Below are 15,624 nucleotides of genomic sequence, written 5' to 3'. Positions count from 1 at the left end.
CTTTTTTTTTTTTATATTTTGCACTCACTAAACAGCAAAAGCTCTGTTTAGCAAGGGTAAAACAATGGCGACTGTTCTGTTTTTTTCAGTTCAAGCTCCACAGCAGCTTGATATGCTGCTGTGAAGTGGCAGACTCATTTTTCTCAGCGAGCATTGCTTGTACATTAATACCCTGCTGGAGGACACTCATTCTCCAATCAGGATATTGATGCATGGTTTGCCCATTGTCTAATTACTCCTAATCTAGATGAAAATAGTACAAAACATAAAATAAATTCCACTTCTTTTAATTAACTATTTCATTGATTAAAACTGACTGCACTGTAATGAGTCCTTAAAAGAGCCAGAACATGAGATGAGCCAGAATGACTGTACATAATCCTAGTTACAGACTTTGACAGTATGTTCTCCCTCATCAAACAAGGCTGTAGTGAGTACATAATAATTATTCATGTTCCAAGAGCTCTGTTTCATTTTTAACAATATTATATGAATTGTTCAAGCTGATGTTTTTAGTTATATTTCAGTATGGCATTTTATAATCCTGACAAAAAGCATGCAGATATACATACAAAGTGGATAATGTACAGAAGACAGTATGTACAAACTTTATATTACTAGCAGCAAACAAATAAATCCAAACCAGCCCAGAAGTTGAAAATGTTGAAACACAGGTGCCCAGTAGGAAGGTAGCTAGAATAAAGAAGCTGAACCATGACAAAGTAAAATCTTCTTTTTTAATACAAAATGGTGAGCGCTTTCGCAATGGTAACCATTGCTTCATCAGGCAGTTCATTCAAACAGCAACAGCATACTACTGAAAATATAGAAGTAAAATGGATTTTGCATTTAGGAGCACGCAGAGGTTTGGGTTTGAATGATAGTGATTCATTGAAGTCAGTGCTAAAATCTAAAAGGTTAAAATAAAATAAATAATAATACTATCTTAACAAGAGAAGACTACAAAAACACATGCAGGGTTTGGGTCAATATGACAGTATTTCTTGAGCTGCTTCTAGCATAGATGTCACTAAAGACAAATATTTGTTGAGTGTATGTTTAAAGCATATGTATTTACTAGGTGGACAGCATGTGTATTTATTAGGCAGAGTATATGTATTAAGTTGTTGAGTGTGCACTGCTTATATTTTTATATAAATTTATATAAATTTTTATGCTTATACTCACGCACACAAGCAGTTATTAAATAGGGAACATGAGTATATGTATTTATTAATTGATTTTTCATGTATTTTATTTATAGTTATCCACTTTCCTGCTTTTATATTTTGTGCGTGTTTTTAAACAATGTTTTTTCTGACTTTAGCAATTAACTAAGGGCAAAACTTAATGATAGTAATTAATTGATTGCTGAGTGCTGAAATAACATTGAGTGGTAGGATTGGTTGTTTTAGTAATGAATTAAAGTATCTAAGTGCTGTTGCTGTTTGAATGAACTGCCTGATGAAGCAATGGTTACCATTGAGAAAGCGCTCACCATTTTGTATTAAAAAAGAAGATTTTACTTTGTCGTGGTTCAGCTTTTTTATTCCAGCTACCTTCCTACTGGGCACCTGTGATTCAAACTTTATATTACATTGATTACTGATTCAGCAGTTGGCTGAAGGCTGCCTATATCTGTTTACAAAACTATACTAGTTAATAATGTAGTGAAGTTTTGAAGTGATGGGAGTTAGATGAATTGGAGGAAAGGAGCTGAGAGGAAATATAAAATACTAGGTGTGGGGAGGGTGGAAGAGGTCCTAAAATCTGTGGAAATAATTTTAGAGTGGAAGTACCAGGATGTTCACTGCGTGAATAATGAGGTAAAGAAAACTGTGAACTGTCATTTGGAGGAAACCATGCTATTCACTGAAGGACTGATTGTGCCCCAGGGCTGATATTTTGAATGTGGCCAGAGCTGGGTGGGTCTGAAGTGTGCATGGAATTTCAGATGTTCTGGCTTAACTTGGTAATGACAGATTGAAAGCTCTTGTTAATGATGATATAAAACTTGTTAACAACAGCGGCTCTTTCTGTAATGCGGTAGGCTATTGCATTGGTCAGTAGCATAGTCTTTATTCCGCTTTCTGGAGTAGTGTGTTAGTGGGGCTATTTGTAAGTGTGTAAGTAGCAAAGCACATTCAAGTTTACTACAAGGATACATTTTATTACAGCGTTTTGTGTTTTGTGGAAAAGGTGGCGATCAAGTTACTATGCAAATGTTAAGCCAAGGACTTTTGTGATGGTTGTTTCTATGTGATGGGTGAAGGAGATGTTTTGGCCAAGCTATACATCTTGGTATTTGTAACTTTGTGCAGTAGACCTATAAGATGTGATGGTTTTCTGTTTGAAAGGCAACATAGTATCCCAAATATTATAGTAATTGTGTTTTTACTGTTATCTGTACGTACATACATGGGCTAGAAACCAGCAGCAGAGCTAAATGAATTGAATATGTAGAAACTTTTTGGAAATAATTGCTATTGCTCCTGTGCTGGGTAAAATAATCTGCATGGAGGGTCATGTTATATTCTTGGAGATCAGCAAAAAGTCAGTTTATGAACAGAGACTACAGAATGTAGCTCGAGCATGGAGACGTATGTGGCTCCTGTAAAATAATTTTGACTTTGCAGTTTGCATTGTTAGCATATTGTTCATTATTTGATAGAGAGCTTCTACGTCATGTTACAGATGTGTTTTCAAAGCCTGTAGATAAAGTTATAATCCTCTGTCATAAATGCTACATAGATCCTCAAACACTACACCTATTAGATCAAATTGATCAGATTTGTTGTAGATAAATGTAAAGCTAAGCAGAGTGCTGTCAACTTATTAAATGCTGGATGGAAACCATGAAAGGGAATGTTTTGGGTTCTCTTAAGTAAGATATATGTAGGAATTTTGTTGTAGATTATTTTTTATAGATTTTGATGAGTAGCATTTAATGTTATGGTCTTGTTTCCTATGAAGGATCTGAAGTCCCATCAGAGAAATTATTATTGCTCCTTAAAGAAGGTTATGGTGAACTGCCACAGGATGATGATGTCAGAAAAAATGCCACAGAAAAGAACGATGACCCTGAGCACAAGCTGAAGAGTAAGTGAACGACTCATTAATGATGAATTTTATAAATTTCTTTTCTACTGATATGGATACGTTTGGTGAGAATAGAAAATGTAGAGCCTGGAAGAGTGTTTAGGCTAAATGTTTATATGTAAAGCATCATTTTGTTTGTTGCTTTTAATTAAAAAACAAGTCTATCTTACTGGACTGATGTGGGAGTCAGTCGAATGGGATGAAGGCTTTAAGGCCAAGATTACTGCTTGTTTGCTTACTTACTTATTTTTTTTATTTTATTTTTTTTCTGAGCAGAACCTCCTAAACATTCAGATTTTAAACTGTACAGACAGGAGTGAGGCAATGACAAGTCGATTTTTGTCCAGTAGGTCAGTTAATTACTCATCCGAATGTGAAGGTTTTGAAGATCCCAGTTCTGGCTGTTTTAGTTTACTAGTGTCGGGATGTAATTTTATTCTTGCAGTAGATAGTGATATGGATATGGAAGGAGGATCAGAGGTAGGACTTGTTTAGTGACTAACCAAAAGATACAGTTATTGTTGTCTCTTTCGGCTTTTCTCGGTTGGCGGTCGCCACAGCGGAACTCCGGTCTGCTAATGATTTGGCAGTAGATTTTTACGTACTGGCTTGCCGGGCCTAACGCACAACCTTCAACGAAGGAATGCCCATTCATGCATGTCGCTACACAGAAGATGCTCTAACTGAGAATCGAATGGGCAACGTTTAACTGTGAGGCGACAACGCTACCGCAGCACCGCCACTGCAGTAAAGATACAGTTATTAATTCACGAAAATGATTTCTTTAGTCCACATATGGAGAGTTGTAAAGGAATATTCACTACATAAATGTATATTTAAATTGTGGGGTCACTAACTTACCTTTGTCTCTGAAATATCTGAAGCATTTTAGATTGATCTGAATAATAATTGATTGATCGTAGAATGGGAGAAGTAGTGGAAGGCGCACATCTCTGCACTGCTGTGCAGGAAGGCTTAATTAAATGCACACGCATTCACCAAACTGTTAGTTATAGGATACTGATATGGATACTGGATGAAGCTTCCAGACAGCATCTTTATGATGTGTAAAATGTATGTGATTTTTGTAGTCCTGATATATCCAGACAGCATCTCTATGATGTGTATCGTATATGTGATGTTTGTAGTCCTGATATCTCAGGTGTGGAGCAGTTTTCATCTGGCAATTACCAAACAAGATGCAACAATTGCGAGAAGACTGCTGGTTGAAGTCTGTAAGCCAAAGCTCTCCATGACAGCTGTGGGTTTATGAAGTTCCTCATTCTTTGTAATATTGTCAGTTTTAATTAACTATCCTACTAATCTCTGAATTGTAACCCACCATACTCTGTTATGTTGCACTGCATTATTTATTTTGCATGTGTGGAATTTAAAGCCAAGGATGGTGCTCCCTTCCTTGTCACATTTAACTACTTCTTTGCATGGCTAAAACCTTATCCCACTACTCTGGTGCACTGAGTTATACACACGTGAAAGCCGGAGTATATTCTACTTTACCACACTGATTCACTTGTTTATTCAAATAACAACTTAGTCCACCATGTTATGATTGCTGTACTAAATTCCCTGTATTTTTCTTTTAGTTTTTACTGATTTGTTTGTCTGTGTGACCTTCTTACTCATAATTTTAGTTTGTTAATTGGGATATTTTGCAGACACCCTAAAGGTTGCGCACATCAGCTGGGTAAAACAACCCTGTGTTTTTAAAGGTTAGCCAAACAGTCCACTTATGCTATGCTGATGAAGCCATAAGAAGGATGAAACATGCATGCCCACAGCTAGTGGGGGTCTGACTTTATTGGCCTGAATTTGTCCATAACAGACTTAAAAAGAAAAAAAATAATTGGCATTAAGAACTGCCATAGAGCTGAAACAACTGATGTCCTTAAAGGGCCATTTGCATTTATCCCATGTACTTCTAATACAAGAGGTTGAAGGAATAACGCTTGGCTAGATTTTTCTTTTAGTTGTTACTGTTTATTTTACAGAGAGGAAAACTTAACCATCCATCTGCACTTGGAATCACTGACTTTCACAAATGAAGCAAACGGTCTTCCAGAATTCCTTAAACTTATTGGCAAAAAACAATGTTTCAAAGTTACAAGAATACAAGCTTTGAAAATCTGTAAATTGCTTCAGGTATTTACTAACTGTGCTTTAACACTATGCAACATAACTAACTTTAACTTCATGGTGACCCTTTTGTTTATACAAGTACTAGCACAGCCCACCTTATCCTACCGTGCTGTTCTGAATTGCTTCTTTTTTACAGAGGTAAACATCTCCCCAGCTATTTCTGCTTTACTATACTAACTAGTTGCCTGTGCAAGTGAAATTATTAGCCATTGCACTGAACTGCATATTTACACAAGTTGAAAACCTGCAAAAGTTAGCAATTTGAACAAAAAAATGCTTATAGTTCTTATTAGCAAAGACAGTAACATAGCGGTGTTACATGGTGAAACAACCATGTACACATACAAACCTCTGGCAGTAACTTTTGCAGAGAGTAAGATAGAAGTCAAGGGTGATATTTTGTATCTTTATGTCTTTAAGTCCCCCCCCCCAAAAAAAAACTCGTGGCATACTTACCAGTGTGGGGGCTAACTTTTAGAATGGCATGTATTGTTTCCGTTGCATATAGCTTCCCTGATGCTACATCTACTGAACATTTTGTAAATAATGAAGTGCCTTGTGATACATTGAGATTACACCTACTGAATACTTTGTAACTAATGCAGTGCCTTGTGATACACTGAGCACGTGCATCCTACACCTGCTGAATACTTTGTAACTAATGCAGTGTCTTGTCATACATTGAGGGCATGCCTACTGAATACTTTGTAACTAATGCAGTGCCTTGTGATACACTGAGCACATGCACGCTATAATTACTGAATACTTTGTAACTAATGCATTGCCTTGTCTTCTATTTAAGGTGCTTGCCTCATTCGATTTGTTAGTACAAGAGGCTTCCACTCTCTGCGTTAGAATCTCGACTCGCCGTAGGAGAACCTGCACCAGGGCGGTCAGATTAACAATAGCATTCTCTTGACTACCTTTGTTATAAGTAAATAAATAGTGGTATTTAAAGTAATTATGTATTTCTGGGCTTATTTATTTATACACTTATTTATTAATTTCTAGTATTTGATATCAGTTAATTAATTTTATTTATTTACTTATTTTATATTTATAGCATGAATTTAACTTTTTAAATACATATGTAAACAGGACTATAATTTTGAAATGCACATAATAACAAGTTCTTCATTCATTAGTAGGCATTTGTGCATACTCGAATGCTGTTTATTTGAATTTTACGCTATTTTGATACCTAGATAGGCACAGTCACATAAGTGCATTCAAGTTAATCTAGATGGAACTTTATATGTCATGAATTTTTAAAAGTGTTGTTTTGGTTTCATAACAACATTTGTATTTCTATTCATGACTAGTTTGTAACCTTTGTCCTTTGAACTAATACAGTATGCCTGTAGCAGTATTTAATGTTTACGTTTTTGAAACGTTTTTTCTTAATTAGGCTGATGGATTTAATCAGCTTAATTGAATATAAAGAGAACCTGTTTAATTGTTTTCATTGTTTGTCTGATGAAGGCGAGGCAACGTCCTTGCCGAAAGCACTCACATTAAACGGCTTTGTTTTACTTTATTTTACTTTCGCCGGCTCTTATTGTTTTCCTTTTGCCTGTTTTTAAAGGTTTAAAAAGCCTGATAGGGTTTCTTTGCACCATCTGCTGAATCACTTTCCTGAAGCTGGGAGAGGGCCACTGATGCTGTGTTCTTTACTATTACAACTGCTCTCTTAGCCTTTTTTTTAGCCAATCAGTATTCCTCCTTACCCTGGTCAATCTTTTCTGTCTCTCACTTTTCCTGCACTCCTTTTTTCCTTTCATCTCCATTTCAACTTCTGTATTCCACCGCCAGCTTTCCTTATGTATATTATTTCCATAACTGGCTTGGCTATGCATCTGTTTTATTGTCCTTGCACTTGTTATTGAGGTGTTGCTTTTCTTCTCAACTCCCACCTACTTTCTCCTCTTTCTGAATTACTAGAGCCCTAAATATTTCCTTCACCTCTTGTGCTTCCTCTCCAGCCAACTTCAAGGTCTTCAGCCTAGTCCCTGTTGACCTTCGAGCCTTTTTGAACCACTGCTTATTGGTGATTGTGGCAACCAATGGTTTATTTGGGTCTACTGTTTCACTGGAGATGACTTTGCAATCACTGATTCTACTCCTTACCAGGAGGAAGTCTACCTCAGATGCATGTTGGTAAGTCTTGTACATGATCCCATTAACACCGACTCATGTTGTCCTGCTTTATTTTGTGTGTCCTTTAACCGCTGACTGAGAGCACTCTTTCCTCACTATCACAACCCTGCTATGGGGCATAGGGTGAGACCAGATTGCATGGCCTCAGTTTATCAACCTTAGTAAGCATGCCAGAGTGAACCTAATGAGTCCCTGTTCCAAGGACCAGTTCTATTTGGGGTGGAAGTAAAATCCTTAACAGAGACTGTGAAAAATGAGTTATAAGTCTGTCATGTCTGCTGAAGCTAAATTTCAGTTTCTTCATAGGACATTTTTAAAATGCAGAGAGGCCCCATTACTTGTGGTTTAGGAATTGACAGTAAAACATTCTGGGAAAAACATGAACAGCCAAGGTAATTTCCTGAGGTGTTGTATGCCCCAACATACGGGAATCCTCAGTAATCATCAGGCAGCCTTTGTCTACCTGTATATTACCAACAGTAACCCAGAGGATATGCAGAGACTGTCCTTATCAGTTCTGGACACTACAGTTTGGTGTCATCCCATTCCCCAGAATGTTCAACATATATGTGGCTTGTCTAAGACAGAGAGGCTCGGGTGTTCGTTTAAGTAGTTTATTGCATACAAACACATCAGGATGGATAGCAGGAACATTAAACTTAAACTAACTGACTGACTACTACACACATGCCTGCTTTCACTCTGGCTGCACACTCAAAATGGCACTCTTGCTTGCACATGCTCATTACTTATATGCACATGCCCACTGACTGGAATGCTTCTTAAAGGTACATCACAGACTGTGATCTACATCCTTCCTCTTTACTGAGCTGTCTCATATTGACAATGACATTTGTATAGGCATGCAGTTATACAGATGATAATAAACAAAACAACAGTTATACCCAGGTTGCCATTTATCTGGAACCAAGTCTGGAAATGTGACCTGCTCTCATAATAGTTAAGACTGAGATCAGCAACAAGGACAGTCACTGGGGAATGTTATTCTTGAGGACTCTCAAGATTATTGTCAGGAACTGGATTGCTGATGGAATGTCCTCTGGAACAGGAACATTGGACAAGTCACCCTTAGAATTAGTCTTTGTCACAGGCAAGATGCTGTATTTCTGGCTCAGACACTGGTAATAAATGTTTCTGATTCCGCTTAAATTCCATTCCTTGAGATCCCACGATGTCCGCTCTTGACACAAACATTTCACAAATCTGTTATGATCAAAACCTTTTGTTGTCTGCAGTATTACTATCTCTCCTTTTTTTAATGACCTGGGTGGTTTGCTGGTCTTATCATAGTAGGACTTCTCCGCAGTTGGGCTTTCACTGCTTTGTTGTTTTTGTACATGGAACCAGTAAATTTCTACTGATTGGTAATGTGGTTCTGGTTTGTCTTGACATAAGTCTCTGGGCAGGTGAACCAAAATTATTATCGCAAGGAATGTTTGTGAGATTAAAAAAGTTTAGAAAAACATCAGTATCATCATGTTTGAATCTGTATAACACCTGCTTTGCACTTTAAACTGCATGTTCAGCCAAGTTGTTTGACTGCAGGTACTTAGGACTACTCATAATATGAACAAAGTCTCACATCTCAGCAAATCTTTTGACCTGCTGACTTATAAACTGTGCACCATTGTCAGGAATGACTCTGTACCGACTACCATGAACAGAAAAATGTCTCTTCAACTTAGTAATGACAGTATTGGACATTAGGTCACTCTTGAATCAGTTTGCATAAGAGTCTACTAATACCAAGTAATGTTGACCGTTCCACACGAAGATATCTTTGGCTACTTTTTACCAAGGTAGTTCAGGAATCTGGCTTAACTGAAGTGGTTCTTTTTATAGGTTCATAGGTTGATACTAGGCTATCTGCCCTAGGGCATGTATAAGCCTAGCCAGAGTGTGTTTGGCTTTCACCACCCTTTTAGATTAGTTGACTGTGCCTCTGTATAGTAGGTCACAGAAGATAGCCCTTTTAAGGTTAGTTTACTGTGCCTCTGTCTAGTAGGGACACAGAAGAGATCCCAAGGGTAAACCTACGATCTCCCATCCACTTGTCAAGATTTCTCTTGAAGAGGGTCATTGAGGGGCTCTGCCTAACATGGATTGGGATTGTGTTCCAGAGTGAGGGGAGCCTCTGGGATATGAATCTGTCCCTCCAGCATGTCCTATTTATTTCTGTGCTGAGGTTTAAGTCCCTCGAGCATGTAGCTCTAAGGGATTTGGATATCCTGAGGTGGAGCATGTCCATTAATTCTGGGTTGGACATGGCTTTATATGTCAGGCACAGATCGCCTCTGAGTAGGCGGTAAGCAACTGAGTAGAGCCGGAGTTTCTTTAGCCTAACTGCATAGGGCATCTGTTTGAGTCCCTTGATCCTCTTGGTGAGGTACTTTTGGGGTCTTTCCAGTTGCTGCAGGTGTCAGGTAAGGTACATCTCAAATGGGACATTGTATTCAATTATGGGCCTGATGATTGATGAGTAGAGGGGCACAATGACCTCTCTTGATCTAGATGTGAACCCTTTCGTGATAAGGTGGGCTATATAGAAGGTCTTTTTAACCACTTTGGCAACAAGATTGTCAAAGGAGAGATTGCTATCTACTTGGGTCCCCAAATCCCTAATTACTTCTTCTGTACTTAATAGATTACCACCTATGTGGTAATTTGTGGGCACTTTGTTTTTCCCAAAGGGGATGACTATGCACTTTTTGGCATTTAGCTTTAGGCCATGGCTCTGGCACCAGTTATCCGACTCTGTCAGACCTTTTTGGAGGATGCTTGTGTCAGTTGCCAAGTCAATTATGGCACCCACTTTTCAGTCATCTGCGAACTTGGTCAGCCATAGTCCTCCCATGTTAGCCTGTACCTCAGAAAAATATATACCGAACAAGAGAGGTCCCAGGACTGAGCTTTGTGGGACGCCACTTGTAACTGGTTTAGAGTCTGACATGGCACCTGCAATTCTGGCCATGTGGGTTCTATCCCTGAGCCAGTTTGCAACCCATCTTGTGACATAGGGGTTGATATTTAAGCTAGTGAGCTTATTTATGATTTCCGAGTGGGGTATTGTGTTGAAGACTTTTGTGAGGTCCAGGTAGGCTGTGTGGACTACCTTCCCTTCATCTATGGCCTTGGTGACTGTTTCAAAGAAGTTGACCAGGTTCAAGAGGCAAGATCTGCCCTTAACAAAGCCGAATTGGGTTGGATCCAGTGTTTGGAGGTTCCCAATGTCTTTGTTTATGAGTTCCATGATGATACGCTCCATAGCTTTGCAGACCAGGCTAGTCAGGCTTATAGGGCAATAGTTTCCTGGGTCCGTTGTGGCACCACCTTTGTGTAGTGGAACCACTGTTGCTGCACGCCATTCCTTGGGTACATATCCTGTAGTAAGGCTGAGATTGAACAGTGACTTTATGTGAGGATTCAGTTATTCTTGGAGCTCATGTAAGATGCAGCCCGGGACACCGTCCGGTCCCATTGATGCTGTGTTTTTTGCTTTGGAGAGGGCAGCTCTCACCTGTGCATCTGAAGGAGGCTACACTCTGTTGGGATAGACATTTGCTCTTTTGGGGGGGGGGGGTGAAGTTTGCACTGAACCTGTCTGCCAGGATGTTGGCAATGTCTGTGGGTTCAGTGTATTTTTTGTCATTTTGCACTAACTCAGAGCATATCTGGGAGTTGCCACCCAGGTTCCTGACATAACTAAAGAAGGCCTTGTGATTACCGTTATCATCTTGTGCAATTTTTCTTTCGAAGCTGGCCTTAGATGATTTTATGAGAGATTGTAGTTTCTTGCTAGTACTGATCAGAGATGCCTTCCCTTTTTGGGATTTTGTTCTGTCATGTAGTAGCTTCCTCCTTCTGTTGTATAGCTTATTTATGGCTGGGGTCCACCAGACAGGTCTCCTGCCTTTGGAGGAGTGAGTCTTGATTTTATTTGGGATAGCACGATTCATGCATTCCTGTAGGTGTCCATAGAATGCTTTTGTAAAGGTTTCTGCAGTTTGGGCCGTATTTTCCACTGGCCTGGGGGCTTTGAAGGATTCCACCTCGGTTTTGAGAAGTGTGAAGTTTGCTTTTGAGAAGTTCTTCACTGTGGTTTCCTTGGCTGGGGGTGGGAGCGGGATATGGATGTCCAATGGGATTAATTTATGGTCAGATCTTACCAATGAGGGGTACACCTCTGGTGTGGAACATAGAGACCCCATGTTGGTGATGACCAGATCCAATATGTTTTTCCCTCTTGCGGGAGTAGTGACCAGTTGTTCCATAGCATTTCAGTTTAAAAATTCTAGGAACTGTTGGGCGAGGGTGTTGGGGCTTGAGTAGTGCTCCCAGTCTATGTTTGGGTAGTTGAAGTCACCCAATATGATGGTGTTTGGAGAGACTTTCATATTCTCCAGTGTTCTCAGGAAAGCTGAGTGGGGTTCCTAGGTTTGGGAGGGTGGTCTGTAGCAGGCTACAAACTGAAATGCAGTTTTGCCCACTGTTAGTTGCACATGGATGGTCTCCGATGCTTCCTGCAGTGCCACTAATCTGGAGGTGTGGTTATCTTTGATGAATATGAATACTTCCCCCTTTTTGTTGATTCAGTTTAGTTCTATTACAAACAGAACAAGAATAAATTTTCTTCTCAATATCTTTTGACATCGAAGGCCAAAATACTAGACCTGTCCCCCTTCTTTTGGTAGAATCAGTTCTTGGGTGAACACATTGCAAGATCTTAATATACTCTTGTTGCAAAGATTTTGGAACAATCACTTTAGAACCTTTCAATATGATACCCTCGTCTGACAAAATGTCCTCTCTATGAGGAAAATACTGCTGCACGTCTACTGGTAAACAAGATTGCTTTGAAGGCCATCCTTGACTGATACAGTGGTTAAGCTTCTGAAGAATTAGATCTGAAGCTGTGTGAGTTCTAACCTCATCAAGACCTGTGGAAGAAAAATTTCTTACTTCCATGACTTCAAAATCAGGTTTCTCGTTCTCATGCTGTTCTGTTTTCCTGGGTGATTGGTGTAAAGTATCAGCAGGATAAAGATGTTTGCCTTTTGTGTAAATAAGATTGAAATTGTATTTTTGCAACTTGAACATCACGTGTTGCAATTGTGGAGGAGCTGTATGCATTGGCTTTTTTAAAATAGTGACCAGAGGCTGGTGGTCAATTTTTATCTCAATAGGTTGACCGTAAAAATAATCATGGAACTTTGGAAATGCAAACACACTTGCGAAAAGTTCTTTCCCAGTCTGAGCGTACTGCATCTCAATATGGGTTAGAGTTCTCAGTGCATAGGCTACTAGTCTACTCTCTTGAAGAATGACTGCACCAAGAGCAAACTTAGAAGCATCACAGGAAAGAGTAACTGGTTTGTGAATATCGTAGTATCTTAAAGTGGGTGGTAGTTATCTGTTTCAGGATGTCATATGCACTTTGGTGTTGTTCTGACCAGGACCAGGTTACATTTGTTTGTCAGCTGTCTTAGCAGTGCTGAAAGTTGACTTAAATCTGGAATGAGCTTGACTAAATAGTTGACCATACCAAGAAAATGTTGTAAGGTTTGGACATTGTCTGGAGCTGGCATCTCAAGAATTGCTGTTTGTTTGGAAGGATCTGGTTGTAAGCCTGAACTGGTAAACAAATGGCTCATATAGGTAACTTCTCGTAGCCTGTAATTACACTTTTGAGGATTCAGCTTAAGATTCACTTCACATACTCTTTCCAGAACTTTCTTAAGGTTTCTGTCATGTTCAGCTTCACCATTGCCACTTACTAGAATATCATCTACTATAATAGCAAATGGATGGCCAGATAATATATGTTCCATCGCAGGTTGAAAGACTTCACTGGCAGAATTTATTGCAAATGGCATTCTCAGAAATCTGTACCTTCCGAATGGCGTACCAAACATGGTTAGCAGTGAAGATTTTTGATCTAGCAAAATTTCCCATAATGAACTTTTTGCATCTAAGACAGGAAAACCAGTGGCATTTGGCATGAGGGCAGCAACTTCCTCAACTGTGTGCATAGGCTGATGAGACCTTTTCAAAGCTTTGTTCAAGTCTCTTGGATCTATACATTTTCTGATGTCATCTGAGATTTTCTTGTGAGCTACTACCATTGAAGATACTGATTCACTTGGTTGTTCTACTGGACAAATTATTTCTAGTTCCACCATTTTGTCTTGCTCAGCTTTGACTCTGCTCTGATGGCTACTGGAACTTTCTGTGTTGGTCTGAAAACTGGGCTGACCTCTGGGTCTGACTTCATGGAGTACACAACAGGGGGTTTGCCTAGTTTGTCTGAAAAAATATCAGCATTCTCAGAAAAAATACTATGGACAAAATCTGAGCTGTTGTCATTCAAGCTTACATTGTGGACTTCTTTTTTAATTGAAAGCAGTCACATTTTAAACTGTCTCTGAGGCCTAATAATGACTGCACATGTCTTTTGACTACATAAAACTGCAAGTCATAGTTGTTTCCTGCAGAGTAACATGAAAGCACTACTGAGCCTACAGTTTGAATTTCTTCAGCACCATAAGCAAAAAGCTTTGAACACTTTGCCAAATCAAGTTGTTCTGCAGTTTTACTCTAGCAAACATTTCTGCTGACAAAACATTGCACTTTGAGCTCTGTGGGTCTCCCATTAATCTGAACAGTACAAAAGATTCATTCTTTACCAGCAAATCTACTGCATTGACGTTCACCAAGCACAAAAACACTGTCAACGTAAAAAGTAGGGTTGCAACTTTCTAATTGATCAGCTTGCCTCTTTGTGTGCTCTCTTTTAATAAAATAATGTGCCTTAATTGATTTACAAAACATTTTGAAAGTATTCAACTTATTGCAAGAATAGCATTGCTGACCAAAAGGTAACTTTTCTCATTTGGGTTCATGATTTCCACCACAATAATGACAGTTGGTAATAAAATTTGGTACTGCAGCTACCTTTGTTGGTTTATAATAAGTAACAGAAGTGGAGGTAACCATGAACCCTTTTGATTCTATTGAGTGAGCCCTGGGTTTTACTGGAGCTCAGGCTAGGCTATGGCTGCCACATCCTTAGGCTTGTGTCTTTTAACCTTATGCTGCATACTATCAACATTAGCTGCTGAAGGTACTGGAAAGCTTGCTTTCTCATTTCTAAGCATACGTGTGTGCCTTTCTGTAAGTTTGTATATCTGACAAATTTATATGGCCTTATTCAATGTTAAATCACTGTCTCAAAGCAAAATCTTTCTCACTGTGTCATTATTAATACCACACACAAGCCTGTCTTTTATCAACTCATCCCTCAGATCACCAAATCTGCACGTTTTAGCCTTATTTCTCAAGTCGGTTATATATGATGCAAATGACTCACCAGGCTTTTGATCTCTTGTGTAAGTAAGTGCCTTTCCATTATAATATTCATTTGGGGGTTACACATTTCTCTAAATTTATGTTTCAAGCATTCAGGGTCTTCCCACATTTCAGCGGGTACCACAATATGATAGTCTTCCCCCTCCCCTACAAACACAGCAGGTGTATACACAAGTTTACGCTCACTTTCAATGGCTTCTGACCCACCTAAGTTAAGCAGAATAAATACCCTTGTACATGCTCCTTTGTCAAAAAAAGCAGCCTGTATGAAAATATTGTATTCCTGCTCAAAACATGCTCCATTTTTCTGCAGTATTATCAAACACAAGTGGTGTGGGTCTCTGAAATCCTTCTGTGATGCCCACAAATTATAGTAAAATACAGTACACTCTTAGCCTTTGTAATTATGTGCAAACATGCACACACACCAGGTACTTGTAATGATATTCAAATGGACAATAAACTCTTTGAGAGACTGTACTCTACAAAATACTCTTTGAAATGACTGTACTTTGCAAAATGACTGTACTGTAATCCTCCACACAACTGCCAACACTTTCAATGCTTCAGATATTTTGAATAGCTTTAGTTAATACAAAAGAGTAGTACATTAAAATAGGGAAAAACATATTTTTTCATACATTTTTTGACATTTGGATATTGTTTCAAAATTTTTTGTAATTAGAATATTTTTATCAATATGTTACAGTTTCAGGCATTGTGTTCAATTAGAAATTCGTTTTGAGCATAATGAGTGCTTCGTTTTGTATTCCCAGCGAGAACAATTATTTAAGCGAGTTTTAGTAACTGGAATTTGTTTCTGAT

General features: G+C 38.7%; 1 protein-coding gene across 1 annotated transcript in view; it reads left to right on the top strand.

Annotated features, from left to right (window-relative positions):
- The first annotated feature begins 2,515 nt into the window (after positions 1–2,515).
- LOC122814454 (zinc finger protein 665-like) overlaps positions 2,516–15,624 on the top strand; it is a 330,084-nt gene continuing 316,975 nt past the window's right edge. Inside the window, exons 1-2 of the mRNA XM_044087033.1 lie at positions 2,516–2,600; positions 2,974–3,099. Of these exons, the coding sequence (XP_043942968.1) occupies positions 2,516–2,600; positions 2,974–3,099 (211 nt within the window). The remainder of the gene's footprint in view (positions 2,601–2,973; positions 3,100–15,624) is intronic.

Source organism: Protopterus annectens, chromosome 10.part0, assembly GCF_019279795.1.
Source record: "Protopterus annectens isolate FY-2018-M chromosome 10.part0, PAN1.0, whole genome shotgun sequence".
Classification (NCBI taxonomy): domain Eukaryota; kingdom Metazoa; phylum Chordata; order Ceratodontiformes; family Protopteridae; genus Protopterus; species Protopterus annectens.
Note: the sequence above shows the minus strand (reverse complement) of the source record. Positions and strands in the feature narration are given on the sequence as shown.